Below are 17,886 nucleotides of genomic sequence, written 5' to 3' on the forward strand. Positions count from 1 at the left end.
TAATTCATTTATTGTTGTTTTCTTAATTTTTAAAACTAACATATTTCTTCTTTTTAGAATGTCTTTTAGACCTTTAAATTTGAAAGAAATTATATTGATATTTTTCTAAATTTTGGATTTTTTTGGACTATTCTTCAGTCACTATAACATAGAATACATTTTATATAATAAATATTATATTTACATCTTTATTAAGTTTATTGATTTATGGTTATTTGTTTTGTCTCGAGAAAAAACTATATATTTCATTCAACAGTGTCAGAGAAATCATCAAGGTCTTCATCGATTGATTCTTCATGTACTTCCTCTTCTGAATCATCTTCGTGATGGTCATCCTTGCCGTTCTCTGTTTCGATTTGTTTGCACATGGAATCGAGTAGCTCAGAGCATGCTTTTAGTATCGATTCATTGATAACGGTGGACTGACGATAGAATCCAGCACCACAATCTGGCATACCTTGGAATCTTATCTTCTTGAGGTGAGCCAACGAAAGTTTATTGGTGTTGGTTGGCGATTCCATTTGGAAGGAGAACATATGTACCATGATCGATAGACAGGCTTGAATCATCTTTTCGATTTGCGACGATGAGATGACAGTGGAGATCTTTGGAATCAGAGTACGATACATCACTGGGAATGACTCGGGCATGAATTGGATACCCTCTTTCAATGCTTCGTAGATGAACAGTTGTTCGTGTTCACGATCGCTGTGCGAAAGAATTGTCACCAACAAAGTGAATAGCAGAGCGGCATGGTCGGCATCTGGAATCATATGTTCATTGAATAGTAATTGGGTGGGTGCAGTTCGGCTGGATTCACCTGCCAAAAGAGTGATTTGATCGATGTTTGCCACTTCACCTTCGGTGGTGAGCAATGCACCTAGATAAGCGAGGATCGATGCACCGCTACTCTTTTTCGTTGAGATATTGAGGAATGTCGAGAGTAGACGTGAGGTGGCAGTCTTTGTCGATGCATACTTTAGACCTTTGAGGAGATGAGAAGTTATGGCAAATCCGAAATTACTCTCAAAACTGATTCCAGTGATATTATCGAGTTTCGAGATGATGGCTGCATGTGGCTCACGTGCCAACATCATTGTGTTACTAACGCTGTCGGTGAAGAGATCACGACGATCCATTGTCTTGAGAATAGTTTCCAACAGGGCAATTGCAGCTGGGAATACACGACTGTCATAAAGTTGGACAAAAGTTGTGGCAATCCAGAATAGCGATGGAATAAAGACACTGGTTGGTGATAGATACTCAAAGAGACGAGTGAGACATTGAAGTGCTCCGACGATAATGTCTGCGTAATCTTGAAGTGCACGTGGAGAGCTGGCGGCGACACGCAACACACAGAGGATATCGAAAATCATCTCATCCTTGACTGGCTGCTGAGATTGACGTGCAATAATACCGAGTGTGATAAGTGCACGACTTTGAAGAGGTGGATTTGGACGTAGTGCAGCGAGAGTTGTCAATGACAGCCAACGAGAATGCCATACTTTGGCTTGATCAATGTTGTCCTTGAACACATTCAACAGTCCAAAGATTGCATTGACAACGGGATCGACGTTTGTAATGGACATACGCTCGAGATCCTTTGTGTTGTCGTTGGCAGGTGGTGAATCGGCAGCAGAGATATTGCTATTGTTGATACCAAAGAGCAGACGAAGCGATGGTTGTCCAAACTCTGTCAGTAGGAATGGCACTGTCGATAGCTTGCTACAGGTTGGAACGAAATAGGTGTAGAGCGAGTGGATTGTGTTGATGAGAAGTGCATGCACACTGATACGAACATAGATATTACCCACAGAGAAGAGTGTACAGATGATATGGAGGATATCAGAGAGATATAGGTGTGCACAAATCGAATTGTCAAACGATAGATGTAGCAACAGACGGAGATACACAATCAATCTTGGCCAGAGACGATGCTCCGACAGTTCAGAGACGTGTGGAGGTTCTGAGGTTCGCTCCAATATACGAATGACACGCGAGATCAACTTGCCAGATACCAACTGTGATGCAACGCTTCCCATTGACGATACCATCTCGCAGATTGCCTCAGAATTTGGATGTCCAAAACCAGAGTCTTGACATTTTCGCACCAAACACTTGAGTACAAGCAGAATCAACGATTCCTTTTGACGACCAAACGTTGTCCAGATCTTTGCCAGAATAACCGACTTCATTGAAACCTCTTTAATGGAGAGATCAATCAATTGATTGATTACATTGATTGTCTTTTTGTAACGTTCAGAGTGTTCAGAGCTAGGACGTTGAGAGAACAATGCAAGATTGGGTATCCACGGCTCGATATAATCGAGAACGAGATGCTTGGCAATGGCAGATGCCTTTGTGAATCCATGAAGCGATTCCTGAAGGAATTCTAATGTGAGTGGAGTTTGAGTCTTTGAGAGTTTCTCAGAGATACGAATGATAAACTGACTGATATTCTTTGGAATACAAAGTCCATTGGTTTCAAGCATTTGCATGTTGATGGAGAAGTTGGAATTTCTACAGAGTGCACTCAACATATTGTAGGCGGCAACTCTCAGCGCATTACGAGTCGATCCCAAGTTAAGTAGTGCAACATTCAATAGAGTACCCGGAATGTCTTGTGGACGGAATACACGATTCGATACCTTGTTCTCGGGTTTCGATAGTTTCCAACGGGCAATACACTGTACGACGGCTTGAATGATCTGCGCACGCTGTGGACTGCGGAATGTCATCGATTTCGGTCCGTTACTCTCGTATTTAATATAGAATTCTTGGTCGTCGTCATTGACATTGTTGATATCGATTTCATGTATGGAAACGATATGGTAGATGTCAATCAACGGTGTTGGTTTACCGAGGATAGGATAGAGCTTCAAGGAAATCATTTGAATGGTATCGTTGGTGACTCTCAATGTGATGTTCTTCTCATGATATTGTCCAGAGAATTTGATCACCGGTGAGAAGGTGGACTTGACATCGGTCTCCATTGCCAGTGTGGTGGCAGGCAATCCATGTTCCGCTTCCACCACATGCTCAAAGAGTCGAACTGGATTCGAGATAAACACAACCTTCTTGGCGGCACGACCAATTAACTTGGATACACGCTTCATAAACTTCTTCAATATATGATTTGGTGAGACAATGTAGATGGTTTTCAAATTGTCAGTGAGTTGCTGTGGGAAATGACGCATCCATGTGGAACACCATGACATTGGGATGTTGTGCTCACCAGTGATAAGAGTACAATCGATGACCATTGAGAAGGGAGTACGCATACTGTCCTTACAGGTCTTGAGAATCAAATAGAGAAGCTGCTCCATGTCGAAACTAGCTTCATAACGACGCGCAATGTAATAGAATACCGGGAGTTTGTCTTTGGTAACACCTTGCTTGTAGAATATCTTCTTTTGTTTGAGATGTTCAATGTTGGTCGACTCATGACGTCTCATAAAGTCTTCGTAGTGATTTCCACTCTTGGCAGCAGCACCAATTCCTGCACCGATCGCAGCGCTACGAGTTCCAGGTGTGTTCTTCTTTCTCTCGAGAGCAGGCGGTGGTCCTAGTCTCTGAAGAACCTGAGTGAGGTGATCGGCAACTGCCTTTTGGTTGATGGGTGGACCCGATAGCATGTTGGTTATCTTCTCGAGATTGTGAACCATGTGACGATGCATGATAATGGTGTCTTCCTCACGCGCCTCCCAAGTCCATTGGTCGTTGACAGCCGACTTTGAAGCAGCTGGCAAATCTGGCGAAATAACAGCAAACGACTCGAGCAACTCTTCCATTGTCTTCATGTTCTCGGCGACAAATGCATTACAAGCAGACATAAACGATTCACGTACTCCCAGTTGTCCATTTGCCATATTCTGTAGCAACTTGACACATAGAGTGAGAGCACGACGAGTTTCAGCTGTCAGAACACCCGCTGAAACAATACCGTAGAAATCGGGGTTCAATATTGCTGGACAAATGAAACGAAGGAACATAATACCACCGATGGCACCAATCGCCATCTTTTCATTTCCTGGGAATGCTTCTGCGACCACTTTGGAGATATGAGCAGAGATTTCACGGAGTGCAATCGGGAGGTGTGGCAAACTCTCTTGAATAGCAGTGAGGAATTGTTTGGTAAGTGAAATCAAACGATTTGCATTGACTGCGGCATCTTCGTTTGGTGCCAATCTTGATGGATCAATCTCCATTGATTCCTTTTGATTGATCAATTGATTGATGACTGGATACAGCGCTAGTTTCAAATAGGGACGACCAATATGTTTGGTGAATGCACCGAGCATCTTTGTAGCCATTGAATTACGACGCAACAAACTGTTGGCCGATTCAGTATTTACTACCTCTTGGTGGATCACCTTTTTCAGTACCATCATGGTTCTGTCGTTGTGCTCAAGGAAATTCACTAGAATTGGTGCGAGTTCATCGCAGTCTGTGATGGGAATCACCTCGATGAATGCCAACAATGCACAAAACTCTGGTTCCAACAACATGTCTACAAACTTCTCGTATTTCTCTTCTGGTTCGTCGGCGACCGGATCGAATCCAGTTCCTTGATTCAAGATGTTGGCAATGACTCTGAGGAAAGCGGCACGTGTCTCGTGATCTTCGTGGTAACCCATCATAACAAAGTACTCGTAGTGAATGTTGGCACTGAGCATATTACTCAAACTCTTAATGGCACCGTCGGCCAGCGCAGTAGATCCCTCAGCGGCATCCTGCTTGCAACGTGTAAGCAGCGTAGTGAAGAATGTAAAGTATTTCTTAAACATATTTACACCGGCATCGGTTGTCGGTAGTTCCAATCCACGCAACAACGACGCAATAGTAGTGATACAAGCAATGTCGACTTCTTTTATCAACTTTTTAGTTTGATCAGTCTTGGATTGATCGGATCCCTGGCTGTCCATACGACTGAGAACATCGGCAGTGTTGGACAGCGGTGTTATAGCAAAGTCGGATGTCCACTCAACGATATTCTCCAACAAACTGTTTCTGAATTCCATTTCCTTGGAGAAGGAGATGTAGTGACGTTTCAACATCATTACATCGAGCAACGCACAGAAATTCTTCTTGATACGCATGCTGGTGTTGGTGACCAAGTGATTGATATACTTGATGATGAGAAGCATCAGGTTCTCAAAGCTTGTGATGATGGAGAGATCCTCTGCTTCCTGTGATATATCGAGGACATGCTTGACAACACTGATCGTTTGCTCAACAAACAGAGTGCATCGCTCCGACATATCGAGAAGTTGTCCGGCGTCACCAAAGTACGATTGCAACTCGTCTTGCAGCACACGGAACAACCAGGCGTAAGCAGCAGGCGACAATCCAGTTCCTACCAGCAGCACTGCACTCTCACGCATGAATGCACTCTCGTGTACCATCATCTCTGCGACTTCGTCGAGGAAACTGGCAATTACTTTGATGGTTCGCTCCATCTTCTTTTGTACTCTCAGCTTATCGTTGGTAACACGCACAGTAGTCTCTTTATTCAAAGTGACACCAGACATACTACAAAGGAATCCCAATGAATTATGCCATTCCTGCTTGATTTCCGCTGCTGTTTTCTGGTCGGTAGCAGACAGTCCTGTCTTTCCACTGCTGCTATTGTTGAACACCACAGAGTTTGGCTTCTTGTTCTTCTCGATGTCTTCAAACTGCACGAGCAGTGGTGTCAGTGCTTGCCAACGTTGGTAAACCTCTTCCCAAGCAGCGAAATTACCCGGTGTCTGTGCTTCGATTCTTCGGAGCAGTGAACGAATCACCTTTTGTTGATGTTGTCGACCGGTCTGAAGAATACCTGCTGTCGAAAGCTTCTTGTAGATGGTGTAGTTGGTAACGATGCTGTTTGCCTCATCGGATGTGTCACCAAGAATTTCGATCTCCTCGCATAGCAGTCCAAAACAAGTGGCGCACTTACTGCAGATGTCTGGCTCTGGCGAGCACAAGTGAATGAGCAGCGCCACCTCAAGCTTGGTGCTACCATGCAGACGGACGTCTCTTACCGATGCTTCAGGACGGAGTGTATCCTTTGATTTATCCAAGAAAGCATTACGACGAATCAATATCTCCTCCAGCAGAGTTATCAACTTTTGAACTTGACCGGCTTTCGTTTCCTTTTGTTCGATCAACGCATTGGCCAACGAAACATTGACAGCAGAACTTATCTCCCAAAATCCATTAATCATCTTCTTCTCGTACCAACTATCAATATAAATTGGATTGTGGAACTTTAAAAGTGTCTCTGCAGCCACATCCGATATCTCTGGCAACTGAAACTGTGAAGAACAATAACATAATCCTGTAATAATCATTCTAATATCTTCTAAATTTTGTGCCATTGGTTTCTAATAAATTAACTATTAATAAAGATGTTTATAAGAATTATCTTTATAATTAACCAACTTACCGATGTATAAAGTGAAAGATTTGGATCTGCCAAAAAAAGTTGGATTAATAGTGACATGACTTGTGTGTCGAATTGAACTTTTTCAAATTGTGCTTTTGATTTCTTGTCGCTTGCATTCTTTAGAGAATTGTATGAACGAATCGATTGAAGATTGTCGTTGAAAAGCTGTTTGAGTTGGACAGAGACGAGTGCGTATGCATCACCAATGGACGGACTCCATGGCAGTGTGTTGGCGCTGTCTTCCTGTGCGATCCGCAGCAGCGATTTGACTAGGACCATCTTGAAGTGTGGTGGCGTATCGGCGAGGTTCTCTGGTATCAGAGTCAGTACTTTTCTTGGTGATATCTTAAAGAATGAAACGAGACAGTCGGTCATTAATTCAATGTCGTTGGGACCATCAGGTGTGCGTGCCACATTGAAGAGTCGCTCCTTCAGCTCGGTCTCGATGCCCGGCACAATATAACGGAGAGCGGACATCTCCGACTTTGAAACGAATGTCGACGCTTTGCAAATGTCGACATAACAAATCGCTGCGACATCGGCAAGCTTCGGGACTTTCAACGACTTTTTGAGTGAGTCGAGGAACGACTCTTTCTTGGCGGTGTCAGCGGATTTCTCATTCTTGTGAATCGCCAACATGATATCGGGACATAGGATCAACAGCATGGTTTGCAGCGGCCAAAAGCTGTTTTTGTGGGCGGTCTTCTTGGCCCAGCCGTCGAGGACGTCAAAGAGGACGTCAGGCTGTCCGGGCAGACGTTCACACATCTTGCAGAGTGTGACAAACTCCATTGGGTAGTTGTCGATCCAATTCCAAACGGCCTTGCGCAGCACTTGACTCAGAATGAACTGATGACGCTCCTTCTTAAAGTGTGTCGCCGACTTGGTGATCTTGTCAAGCAGCTCTGAGAGTCGCTTCGAGTTCAAGTTGAGATGCTCGATCAGGAAGAATTGATTGGTGAACGCCTCGTCTGCCTCGCCCTTGCCATTGACAATGACGTGCAAGATCTCACCGATCTTTGCGCTTACCGTCTCGTAGTTGGTAGCGGACAATTGAAAGATGACCTTTCCCGAGTTGACCTGAGTGTCGAGCTCATTGGAGACGAGAGCACGCATCAAACAAGTGACTGCCTGGAACAGTATCAATTTTGCCAGATTCTCTTCGAGTGGTGGTGGTAATATCTGTTCCTCCTTTTCCTTCAGTCTAATAGCTTCTTTTTCGTCTAGTCCCTGTACATTTCTAAATTGTGATTTCTGAAATTAAATTTTAATATTAGAGTTGTTGTTTTTGTTTTTGGCCACAGAGATACTTACAATATGATACCATTGATGTGCCATACACTTGGCGAGTAGATTCAATATATATGATTGTGCCCATGAGTTGTGTTCGTTGGTTTCATCTTTATCTTTTCGTTTGATAAGTCCCTCCAATGAATCTGATAATCCCGAGGCTATAATATTTAGTTTGTTTGAACTGAGATTTATCAATGTCTCTTCATTCAATTTTCTAATGTGATCTTGTTGTATTTGATCTTGTGTTTGATATCCTGTACTATTTATATTCTTTTGTAATTTTATCTATAAAAAAATGATATTGATTATTAATATATGAACTATAGTTCATTTTCAGTCTCTCCGACGAATCTGTGCGAAACATACCTGTACATTAATTCTACTAATTAGATCATTAATTAATTTATCATCATTTTCCATTATTGCTGAATGTTGTTGTGATTTTGTTCAAGTAACAAATTGAGTTGAGTTGTTACTACACTTTTCTAATCTATATAACTAATTGACTAATTGACTAACTAACTAATCCAACAATAACTATGCTATTTCAATGAGTTTTTCAAAAGAGGTTATTTATTAGATTGATCTAACAGAAACTTAAGTTTATGATTTGGTGTTGCTATTTATCAATCTATCTATTATATATCTTATAAGTTTAGACAATGCACACATTAAACTACACAATTTTTAGTAACTATGCTAATACTAATACAAAACACACTGTTTCAAATACAACTACAACAAACAACAACAACAGACTTTACAAACTATAAATATAATCTAATCTATATAATACATATAACAAATTCTACAACAATATAATAAATTGTTTATTTTAATTATTAAGATAGGATGATAGGGGGTGTATTTTGTTAATATTGTTTTCAAACCAAAACAACAAAATTTGGTTTTCAATATTTTTTTTAATGTGTGATCCTTCAATTAACTGATTTAGTTGAGTTTTGTGTTTTTTTTAATTGCTTTTTTTTTTTTTGTTTTTTGGCTTTTTTGATGGTTTTCAACTAACTTTGAGATTTATGTGTGTTTCATTCGAAAATGTGTAAATTCAAATTATCTTGGCCGACAAAAGACGAGTCTTTGATCAATGTAATAATAATTATTATGTTTAAATATCTCAAGTGACGTGGTTTCAATTATTGATTTTTTTTTTTGTTTTTTCTGATTGTCACTGTTTTGCATTATATATGATGTTGGTAATGGGACCTTAATCTGTTAATGTTGGTGTTGTTTTATCTTAATTATGAAAAGTTCGACTCGAAATATCTTAAAAAAAAGTAAAACCATTTTTTTTATTTTTTGGTGCACATCTTTTCGCCGATCCATTTTCGATTTGGTATGTTTGCATTGGTTGATTGATTTATTTTTTTTATATACAAATATCTGATATTATTTTATTTTTTGTAAAAGCAATATTATTTGCTATGAGTTTTTAATATTTACCTCGATTATCAATTTTAATACTACACTTGATATTAACTTTTTTTTTTAATACTACAACTAATTATTGTACAATAATTTCCTTTTATAAATAATAATAAATAAGTAAATAATAAATAAATAAATAATTGTCTGATGTTGAGTGTGATGAGATAGGAAATATACTGTTTGTTTAATAATGTGATAATCTGTATTATAGATCTATAAAATGAACATATCTGATTTGATTGTAACTAATATTTGCTGTCTTTTTGATTATGAAATTCAACAAAAATATAAATCTTTATTTATTATCTATTAAAAAAATAACAAAACTTAGTGATTAAAAAAAATTAATTAAAAAATGATTTGCTCTCTTTTTTTAAATTTATTTTATTGGTGTTTTTGCTCAAAAAAAAAATCTTATAATAAACAACTAATAGATAATAACTAATATATTATTAATGAAAATAAATAAATAAATAAATAGTTGAAAATCAAAACTACAATAATAAATTTATAATGTGATAAAATAATGATAAACCCATTTTAAGATTGTTATTTTCAATTGTGGCTTGTATTTGGTGAGTATTGATAATTTTTTTTATTTTTAAATTATTTTAAAATTGTGATGGCGAAAGAAAAAATATCTTGGTCAATTTTTAGTTTGTTTTTTATCTTAAGAAAAATCTGTTCAAGAGATATTTCGAAAAGTGTAGAGCATGTTTGTTCCAAAAAGATGATAACTGTGAATCCCTTTTTTTTTTGGATTAAGATTTTTTATGTTTGTTTCGAAACAAACTTTGTTGCACCAACTTCACACGGAATTCCAATGAATATAATAGATTCATTTGATATCAAACCTTAAAAAAACAAAATAAAAAAAGATGTCCATCTGTTTTTAAACAGTCAAATTGAAAGTCTCCTTTTCCTGTGTACCAGGTTATAGATCTGTGCTTCAAATGAACGAGTTGTTTGTTGACAACAACAACGATATTATATTTTCAAATGGAAAGAAAGATGGTTGCAGTTGATTTAATAAGATTTATCAAAACAAACTAAATACACATTGGATTGATACTATTAATGCAATATATATTTAAATATATCTTTTTTTCTGTTTTTTTTTAATTTTTTATTTATTACTACTAATACGTATTATGATGTATCTATAGAAAGATTTGTGTGTGTTGTGTAGAGTGTAAAGGTATAGAAAATAATAACAGTAATTTACTTGGCATACTTCTTGGTCCATTCTTTGGCGATCTTGTTGAAGGCGTTACGATCGGTTTTGTATTGTTGAGCAATGTCAGCTTCGAGTGGTACGTCTGGGTTTGGCTCGGTCAATAAAGAACGAATAGTCAAAAGAACTGTTAGAAAAATAACAATAATAGATAGAGCAGTGATATTAGTATATCTATTTGCTTGTTTGTGTGCTTATTTGTTTATTTCCTATAACAACATACCATCTTGAATCTTTAATTGTGGTGACCAGCTTTGTGATAAGAGTTCAGAGCATACTGAACCATCTGATTTAATGTTTGGGTGGTATATCTTGGTGGTGAATTTCAATGCGGGTGGCTTGAATGGGTAGTCGTTTGGAATGTCCAAATCAATCTCAAATGTTCCTTTTTCAAATGGTGATCCTTCCTGTTAATGATTAAATGAAACAAATTAAATAGGTTAACAATAAAAAAACATTCTATCTAGATAGTTAAAACTAATATTGTTTGGTATATTAACATACTGGTCCTAATAAAGTTGCTTTCCACTTATAAAGATTCTCACCAACAACTGCAGCAGAGAACCAATTGGGTGGTGTCTTCATGATATCTGTAATTTCCTATTGTAAAAATAAGTAATTATTAGTAATCATATCTTCTTGCTATTAATATTTGATTTACATCGAGTGTAATTTGAACATTATTGTTTATAATGATTGTTTTTGTTGTTTTGTTGTTGTTTTCATTTTGTTGTTGAGACATTTGTCTTTATTATTACTCTAGATTTTGCTTATTTATATAAAAATATACTTACTTTTTGTAAACGTTTGGATGATGTTGATGCCATTTTTGTATATTATATGTTTGTTTATGTGTACAGGCTGCTAAAAAAAATAAAATAAAACTCTTGAAACTAATAATAAATAACCTATGTGAGTGAATCTGGAATGATAAAGAAAAAGAAGTTAGTTTTCAAATTTAGAGTAAAAAACAAAAAAAAAAAAAAAAGACAAAAAGAACTAAAAAAGGAAAAATTAAATAAAATTAAATAAAATAATGCTTTGGACAATAAAGTTTGAACTACTGCTGAAGAGCGCAGTGCTTCTGGTGTTATATTGTTAACAAAAATAATAATAAAAAATATAATAAAGTAAAGTTAACTTATTATTATTATTACTACACTGTTATTGATTTTGAACAACTACAAACTAAAGTCGGTTATAACCTTTAGTTTATTGATAGTTGTTGCCATTGTGATTCACTCTTTTCGAGTACCAGATACCAGAATCTCTAGAACTATTTGTTAGGTCATTGATTCAGAATATCAGAAGAATCGAATGTACATTTAAAAATAAACAAAAATATCTAGCTAATAGTAGGAATGTGTGTTCTACAATGGTAACTAAATACAGTTATAATACTCACATATTTGTTTTTTTGTAAATCTAAAATACAATAGAGAAAAACTAAGTGATTTTGTTGTTTATAGAGTTTGTTTAATTTAATAAAAAAAAAAAGAAGAAAAAAAAAGATTGATGAATTGGTTTTTTTTTGTGTGTGTAGTTTAATTAAAAAAAAATAAAATAAAAATAATAAAATTAAATAAAAAAACAAAAATGGTCGAATTTATTTTTTCGATTTGATTTTTAGATCAACACTGTTGTATCTGTCTGTTTATAAATAACCATACTATTGGGATATGATCCTTATTTGTTATAGGTTACAAGTATCAAGTGACTTACGTTTGAATAATTATTGTTTTAAAAAACAAGAGAAACAATAATAAATATCTTATAAATAGAATGAGGTGAACTAATGAACAAACAAAAATAGAACTTTTTTTTTTCAATTTTTTTTTCTTCAAGAAATTTTTTTAAAAGAAAGTGGTAATGACGCAAATCATTTTAGGGATCAACAAAAACATTATGTTTTTTCTATAATTATTCATCATTTTCTTGAAACAACATTTTAGATATGATATTCATTTGCTGAAAGAGGTTATAGTTGACAACTTATTTATTGGAATTGTTTATGGTCTAGTGTATAATTTTCTACCATCAGATGAAATGTATACTTCTATATTATCTATATCCTCTTCTGGATCAAAGACGAATACACTGCCCTCCACCCAGCGATTTACAAAATTTCTATAATAGATTGTCAATGGATCTTTGAATGTCCAATAATCATTTCCTTTTGAGTCTGGTAACCTACATGCAGTACCACTATAGGTTGCAACAGCACGATCACCATTCTCCACTGCGAATACATTTAGATCAAGCTCAACTGGATATTGACATCTGAATGATGGATTTGCTGTTGGTTGGATTTGTGGTCTTGGTTGTCTCTTTCTAACATAAAGGTGAAGTCTATTTTCTGAAACCTGAAAATCTATACTATAAAAATATAATAAAAATAATAAAGTAATTGGTTAGTTTTTCTTTGAAGCAATAGTCTAAATTAGTTATCAAAAGTATAATACAAACTTATTATCATTTACTTTTCTTAAGAGATATTGAATTTCTCCAGGGGTCCATTTCTTAATAATTGATTCATCGTAAACAGTTATCGGTTTTGTAAATGAATAGCCAGTAACACCATTAGCTAAATCAAAAATGCAACCTTCTAGCCAGAGTTCAGCTGCTACTTTTTTGAAGTTACCGGTAGTAAGCTTGAAACGCATAGCGTGGGTGTATTCATCTCTAGAGCTTCCTTGACATCTGGCAGATAATACAAGTGAGAAGATATTAATAAGCAAGAGAGTGGAGAAAATTAATTTAATTTTAGCCATATTTATTAATTGGAAAAATAATATTTTAATACAATTAAATGAATAGACTTTTTTGTTCTTTATATTGGCTTCTTTCTTCACTTAATTAATTAATTATTAATAAATAAATAAATATTTATTTATTTATTAAATTAATATCCTAAACATTATATCCAAGTTAGTATCTCGTTTGAGATCGGAGATTTTTATATTGATTGTGAACATTTTTATAATACAAGTGTGAGCATTATATTAACATCATATTCAACAATAACAACAAATTACAAAAAAAAAAAATTAAAAACTACCCTCACAATAGTATATTGAAATGAAGTTTATATGTGTGAATTAAAGGAAAATAGTAATAAGGCAACACATATTAATTTGAGTTTGATTAGATCGATTCAAGACAAAGAACAGCTATTAAACTATGCCACAAATTTGTATCTGAGTCATTTTCCAATAATGTGGGTTGGTAAGTGCCAATTATTAAAATAAAAAAATTCTGGGTTAATAATCGGAGATAAATGTTAATAATAATTTTTTATTTGTTTAATTCCATTCAATGACAGATGGAAAAAATTTAAATTTGGGGGTCAACCACTCAAATTTTTTTAATTTGCTTCTGCATGGAATTAAAAATTTGATATGTTAAATTTTTTTGGAAACACATAATTGAGTTGCTTAGAGTTTAGTTAAGATACAGAAAGAAAGAGTTAGTTGAGCGTATGAAAAAAGTTTTAATTGAGTACAAGTACCGTAAAAAAATACATATTATTCATTGATGTATAAAAGTATTCCAAAAAATATTTTTGTAGCAGCTGGCATTCAAAAACAATTAAAAGTTCACTGGCTCATCAATTTGTTTCAATGAAAATTTTTCAATCTTAATTTTTTTGCCAACAGTTTTTTTGTTTTTTTTTTTTGAAAACGCAATTTTGATATTTCAAAGCTTCACCAAAATAGCCACTACTTTCATATCTATTATAAATATTGATATATCAAATATAGTTCAATATTTTCAGTATTATTAGGGATGAGAGAATGGAATCTTTGCTGGGAGCTTTAAGTATTGCATACTTACAGAGAAAGAAACATATTATATCTTGTATGTGTCTTAAAAATAGAATATCTATGATTAAATTGTTTGTTCACCAATAAATACTTACATATATGTAAATAATTCGAATGAAAATGAAAATAAAAATAAAAAATTTAAATAGTAAAATGTGAGTCAACGAGAAAAGAGATATCCAAAGAGATTTGGAATACAGAAAGGTATTATAATGCTCAACTTGCGACGGTAATTGAGTTGTTCTTGCGACCGATGGTTCAACTGGAGAAGGACAACGATCAGAACTATGGAATTACAGAGACTGACATTCATTCGATATTCTCACACATCGAGAGTATCTACAATTTGAGTAGTCTACTCTTCGATCGTTTGGATCCTGTAGTCAAAAACTGGTCTCCTTCATCATCGATTGGCAATATCTTTTTGGATGTCGGACCATTCTTCAAATGCTACAAGCAGTTCTCTGAGAACTACACTCATTCCATCGAAACACTGAATCGCATCCGACAGAGTACACAGCCCATTGCCAATTGGCTGAAGAACAAAGAAAAAGATCCAAGATGTCATTCATTGGATTTATCATCGTTATTAATTGCACCCATTCAAGTAAGTAGTAGATAGCTACTGACTCGTCAACCTCCTACTCCCACCATCATTATTTTTTGCATGTTAACATTCAACCTCTTTCTTTTTCTTTTTTTTTTTTTCTTACAATCACTCTGCTAGAGAACACCAAGATATATATTGCTTTTAGAAGCATTGTTTAAAGCTACACCTGTAGATCATCCAGATAAAAAGAGATGTGAAGCAGCTGCGAATCTATTGAAATCTATAGTTCAAGTGGTAAACGATGGTATTCAAGAGGATATCAATAGAAAGAAGTTAATTCAGTTACAATCATTGATCGATCAACATAATAAATACTTTGGACCATTATCTGTTTCAGTAAGTAACAAATAACATGCAACTATTTAAAAAGAGCTAGATATTAATATCATTTTGTTTTTATGATTATAGAATCTAGTTGAACCACATAGAAAGTTGATAAGAGAAGGTAGATTACAAAAGAAATCAATGAGAGATCAATCATTACAAACTAGAATGGTATATCTACTGAATGACTACTTTGTAACGGTGACACCACTGCCTGCAATCAACAAGATCGATAAAATCATACCATTGGTAACTGCATCCATCTTTTGTGATTCTGAGAGTGGTAAGCATACTAATCAAATATAGCAATATACTTATTAATATTATTACTATTATTATTTATTTATTATTATTATTATTGTTATTGTGTGTGTTTAATACTAATTCATTATTCAAGACAATTCATTCTATTTAGTAAGTCCAATTAAAAGTCATTTGTTTATATGTGAGAATACCAACGTAAGATCACAATGGATGTTAGATCTTCAATCTACAACATCAATACTAGTTGACTCAAACCCACAATTTAAAGGTAAAATAGCAAACATATTCATATATGATATCATATCATCCATCTATAGACTTTATTATTAATATATACAATTTAATTGATATTTTAAATTAATAGTACAAAGAGATCAATGGAGTATCGAACATAATGATGGTATATGGAAAGCAGTTACAAATATTCCGATTTCAACACCAGATCAGATAAAGAATGTCTCTAAATCAATTGAATCAAACACCTATTTACATGAACCTGTTGTCAAAACACACTCGTATGCTATTAATAATAAGCATCAGCAACATCAACAACATATATTCCTAAGTCACAGTAATGATAGTAACAACAATATAAATAATAATGAAAGCGATAACAATAGATATTCAAAGTCAATGGAAGATAAAGAATGGGTAATGGGTGTAAGACTCAACAAACAACAATCGTCGTCATCTTTCTTGGTCAGATCACTTCCAAACAATCTTGAAGCAACAGATTCAGAGGAATCACCTGAACTCTTAGTATTTAAAAATAACCATAATAATAATAGCAATGGCAATGGTAATGGTGACAATAGCTTACAATTCAATAGGAGTCGTAGAAGAGGTGGTGGAATACTGAATGAAGTAGATAAACAAGCTATACTTAGAGAAGAATAATAAGATATAATATTCTTTTAATTTATTTAATTTAATTAATAAATAAATAAATAATTATTAATTTGTACTATAATATTAAATTAACTAACAAAGCAAACATTAATGTTTGTCATACAGAATATAAAGGATTAATAAATAATTAAATTTATTTCTATTTCCTTATTTTTGTTAATCTGTATTATTATTATTTTATAGTACAAGCTATTTAGTTATTATGTATTTGTTTCTATTGATTCTCTTATACTTCTATTGCTTCATCATCTTTACTTGGTTTATTACTCGCTAGATCAAGATCTATGATATCTTGAGGTGATTCTAAAACAACTTTCAATATTGAATATAGCTTTGTTAGGAGTTCCGGTGATGCTTTTGATATTAGAATGTTACAAAAGGTGCCACCAGGTAACACCATCTCCAATGTCATTTTGCCTTCATGTATAAAACTTGCATAGTATTTCGAAAGTGATTCCTCCAACTATATATATATAGTATACAATTTCAATTTAATATATAATTAGTCAATACTATCGCTCACTATCACATTTGTCAATCGATATATTACATTGAAAGATGTCTTTGCACTATTATTTATTTGAAGTATAACTGATCCACGTTCTTTATAGACTGTCAAACCTTTTGTAGAAGGTCGTGTTGTTTTACGTGCTTGTTGTAGATAGTCAACTTTTGTTTGACATTCAATATCCATTATTGTTTAAACTTTATTATTTACTGATATTGACCAGTAGTTTAAATAAATTTGAACAAAGTAGAAGATTGGGCGGGAACGAGAAACATTATTTTTTTTTGAATATTCAAACAACACATTTTTTTAAAAGTTTTAACTGATATAATAATAATGAAATCAATATCTGTTTCATCTATAAATACTGTTGAACATTCTCAAAATCCAATATCTAAATTTACTTTGAAGTTATTAATAAGAAAAAAATATAGAGAAAGGAAAGATATATTTATATAGGTTTTTATTCTTTTTTCATGCTGATGTGTGGAATACCATCTTCTAAATAGGTTTCAGAGGTAGTTACAAAGCTGTGAGCCTCATAGAATTTCTGTAAATAGGCCTGTGCTGAAATAACAATGGTTTTCTCGTTTAATACTGTTTCGATTACGTTTATTGCTCTGCTTATGAGGTCGTGTCCATATCCATATTTACGGTGTTCCTCAGCCACGATCACACGACCAATGCTTGCCTGGTCAAAGTAGTCGCCTCCTTTGAATATACGAGAATATGCTACCAGTTCGTCGCCAACATATCCATGAAGATGCAATGCTTTCTGGTCTTTATAATCGGTATCGAGATAGGGGCAATTCTGTTCCAATACGAATACCTTACATCTAAGATATAGGATACCATATAATTCTTTAATTGTCAATTCTTCGAATCGGCTTACTTTCCAGGTTAACTCTTTTTTCATGTCTGTCCTTTAATTATAAACGTTTGGAGGATTCATAGATATAAATCAGCTGATTATTCATTTCAAAGAGGGTAATAAATCAAATATCTAGATACTGACTGTGGTGTTTTGCTTAATCTTTAATGGGA

The 17,886-nt window shown here is 34.4% G+C and overlaps 6 protein-coding genes across 6 annotated transcripts; 1 reads left to right on the top strand and 5 right to left on the bottom strand.

Moving 5' to 3' along the window:
- Nucleotides 1-245: 245 nt before the first annotated feature.
- Nucleotides 246-8,143, bottom strand: PPL_05030 (neurofibromin; the record flags this gene model as incomplete). The annotated part of the gene is made up of 4 exons (XM_020575926.1): nt 246-6,368; nt 6,431-7,684; nt 7,745-8,008; nt 8,090-8,143. 4 exons carry the CDS (start codon nt 8,141-8,143, stop codon nt 246-248), a joined length of 7,695 nt encoding a protein of 2,564 aa, XP_020434242.1.
- Nucleotides 8,144-9,471: 1,328 nt separating this feature from the next.
- On the bottom strand, nt 9,472-11,635 carry ubcB (ubiquitin-conjugating enzyme E2; the record flags this gene model as incomplete). The annotated part of the gene is made up of 9 exons (XM_020575927.1): nt 9,472-9,475; nt 9,963-10,023; nt 10,307-10,329; nt 10,395-10,530; nt 10,627-10,810; nt 10,908-11,003; nt 11,065-11,149; nt 11,198-11,267; nt 11,593-11,635. 9 exons carry the CDS (start codon nt 11,633-11,635, stop codon nt 9,472-9,474), a joined length of 702 nt encoding a protein of 233 aa, XP_020434243.1.
- A 777-nt stretch (nt 11,636-12,412) lies between these two features.
- On the bottom strand, nt 12,413-13,174 carry PPL_05032 (uncharacterized protein; the record flags this gene model as incomplete). Its single annotated transcript, XM_020575928.1, has 2 exons — nt 12,413-12,779; nt 12,870-13,174. 2 exons carry the CDS (start codon nt 13,172-13,174, stop codon nt 12,413-12,415), a joined length of 672 nt encoding a protein of 223 aa, XP_020434244.1.
- Nucleotides 13,175-13,492: 318 nt separating this feature from the next.
- Nucleotides 13,493-16,322, top strand: gxcR (RhoGEF domain-containing protein; the record flags this gene model as incomplete). Its single annotated transcript, XM_020575929.1, has 7 exons — nt 13,493-13,596; nt 14,188-14,261; nt 14,377-14,834; nt 14,955-15,173; nt 15,246-15,444; nt 15,577-15,693; nt 15,790-16,322. 7 exons carry the CDS (start codon nt 13,493-13,495, stop codon nt 16,320-16,322), a joined length of 1,704 nt encoding a protein of 567 aa, XP_020434245.1.
- Nucleotides 16,323-16,560: 238 nt separating this feature from the next.
- On the bottom strand, nt 16,561-17,028 carry PPL_05034 (uncharacterized protein; the record flags this gene model as incomplete). Its single annotated transcript, XM_020575930.1, has 2 exons — nt 16,561-16,797; nt 16,885-17,028. The coding sequence occupies 2 exons, from the start codon at nt 17,026-17,028 to the stop codon at nt 16,561-16,563; spliced, it is 381 nt and encodes a 126-aa protein (XP_020434246.1).
- Nucleotides 17,029-17,305: 277 nt separating this feature from the next.
- On the bottom strand, nt 17,306-17,758 carry PPL_05035 (GNAT family N-acetyltransferase; the record flags this gene model as incomplete). Its single annotated transcript, XM_020575931.1, has 1 exon — nt 17,306-17,758. The coding sequence occupies one exon, from the start codon at nt 17,756-17,758 to the stop codon at nt 17,306-17,308; it is 453 nt and encodes a 150-aa protein (XP_020434247.1).
- Between the last annotated feature and the right edge of the window lie 128 nt (nt 17,759-17,886).

Source organism: Heterostelium album (genome assembly GCF_000004825.1).
Source record: "Heterostelium album PN500 unplaced genomic scaffold PPL_scaffold4, whole genome shotgun sequence".
NCBI lineage: Eukaryota > Evosea > Eumycetozoa > Acytosteliales > Acytosteliaceae > Heterostelium > Heterostelium album.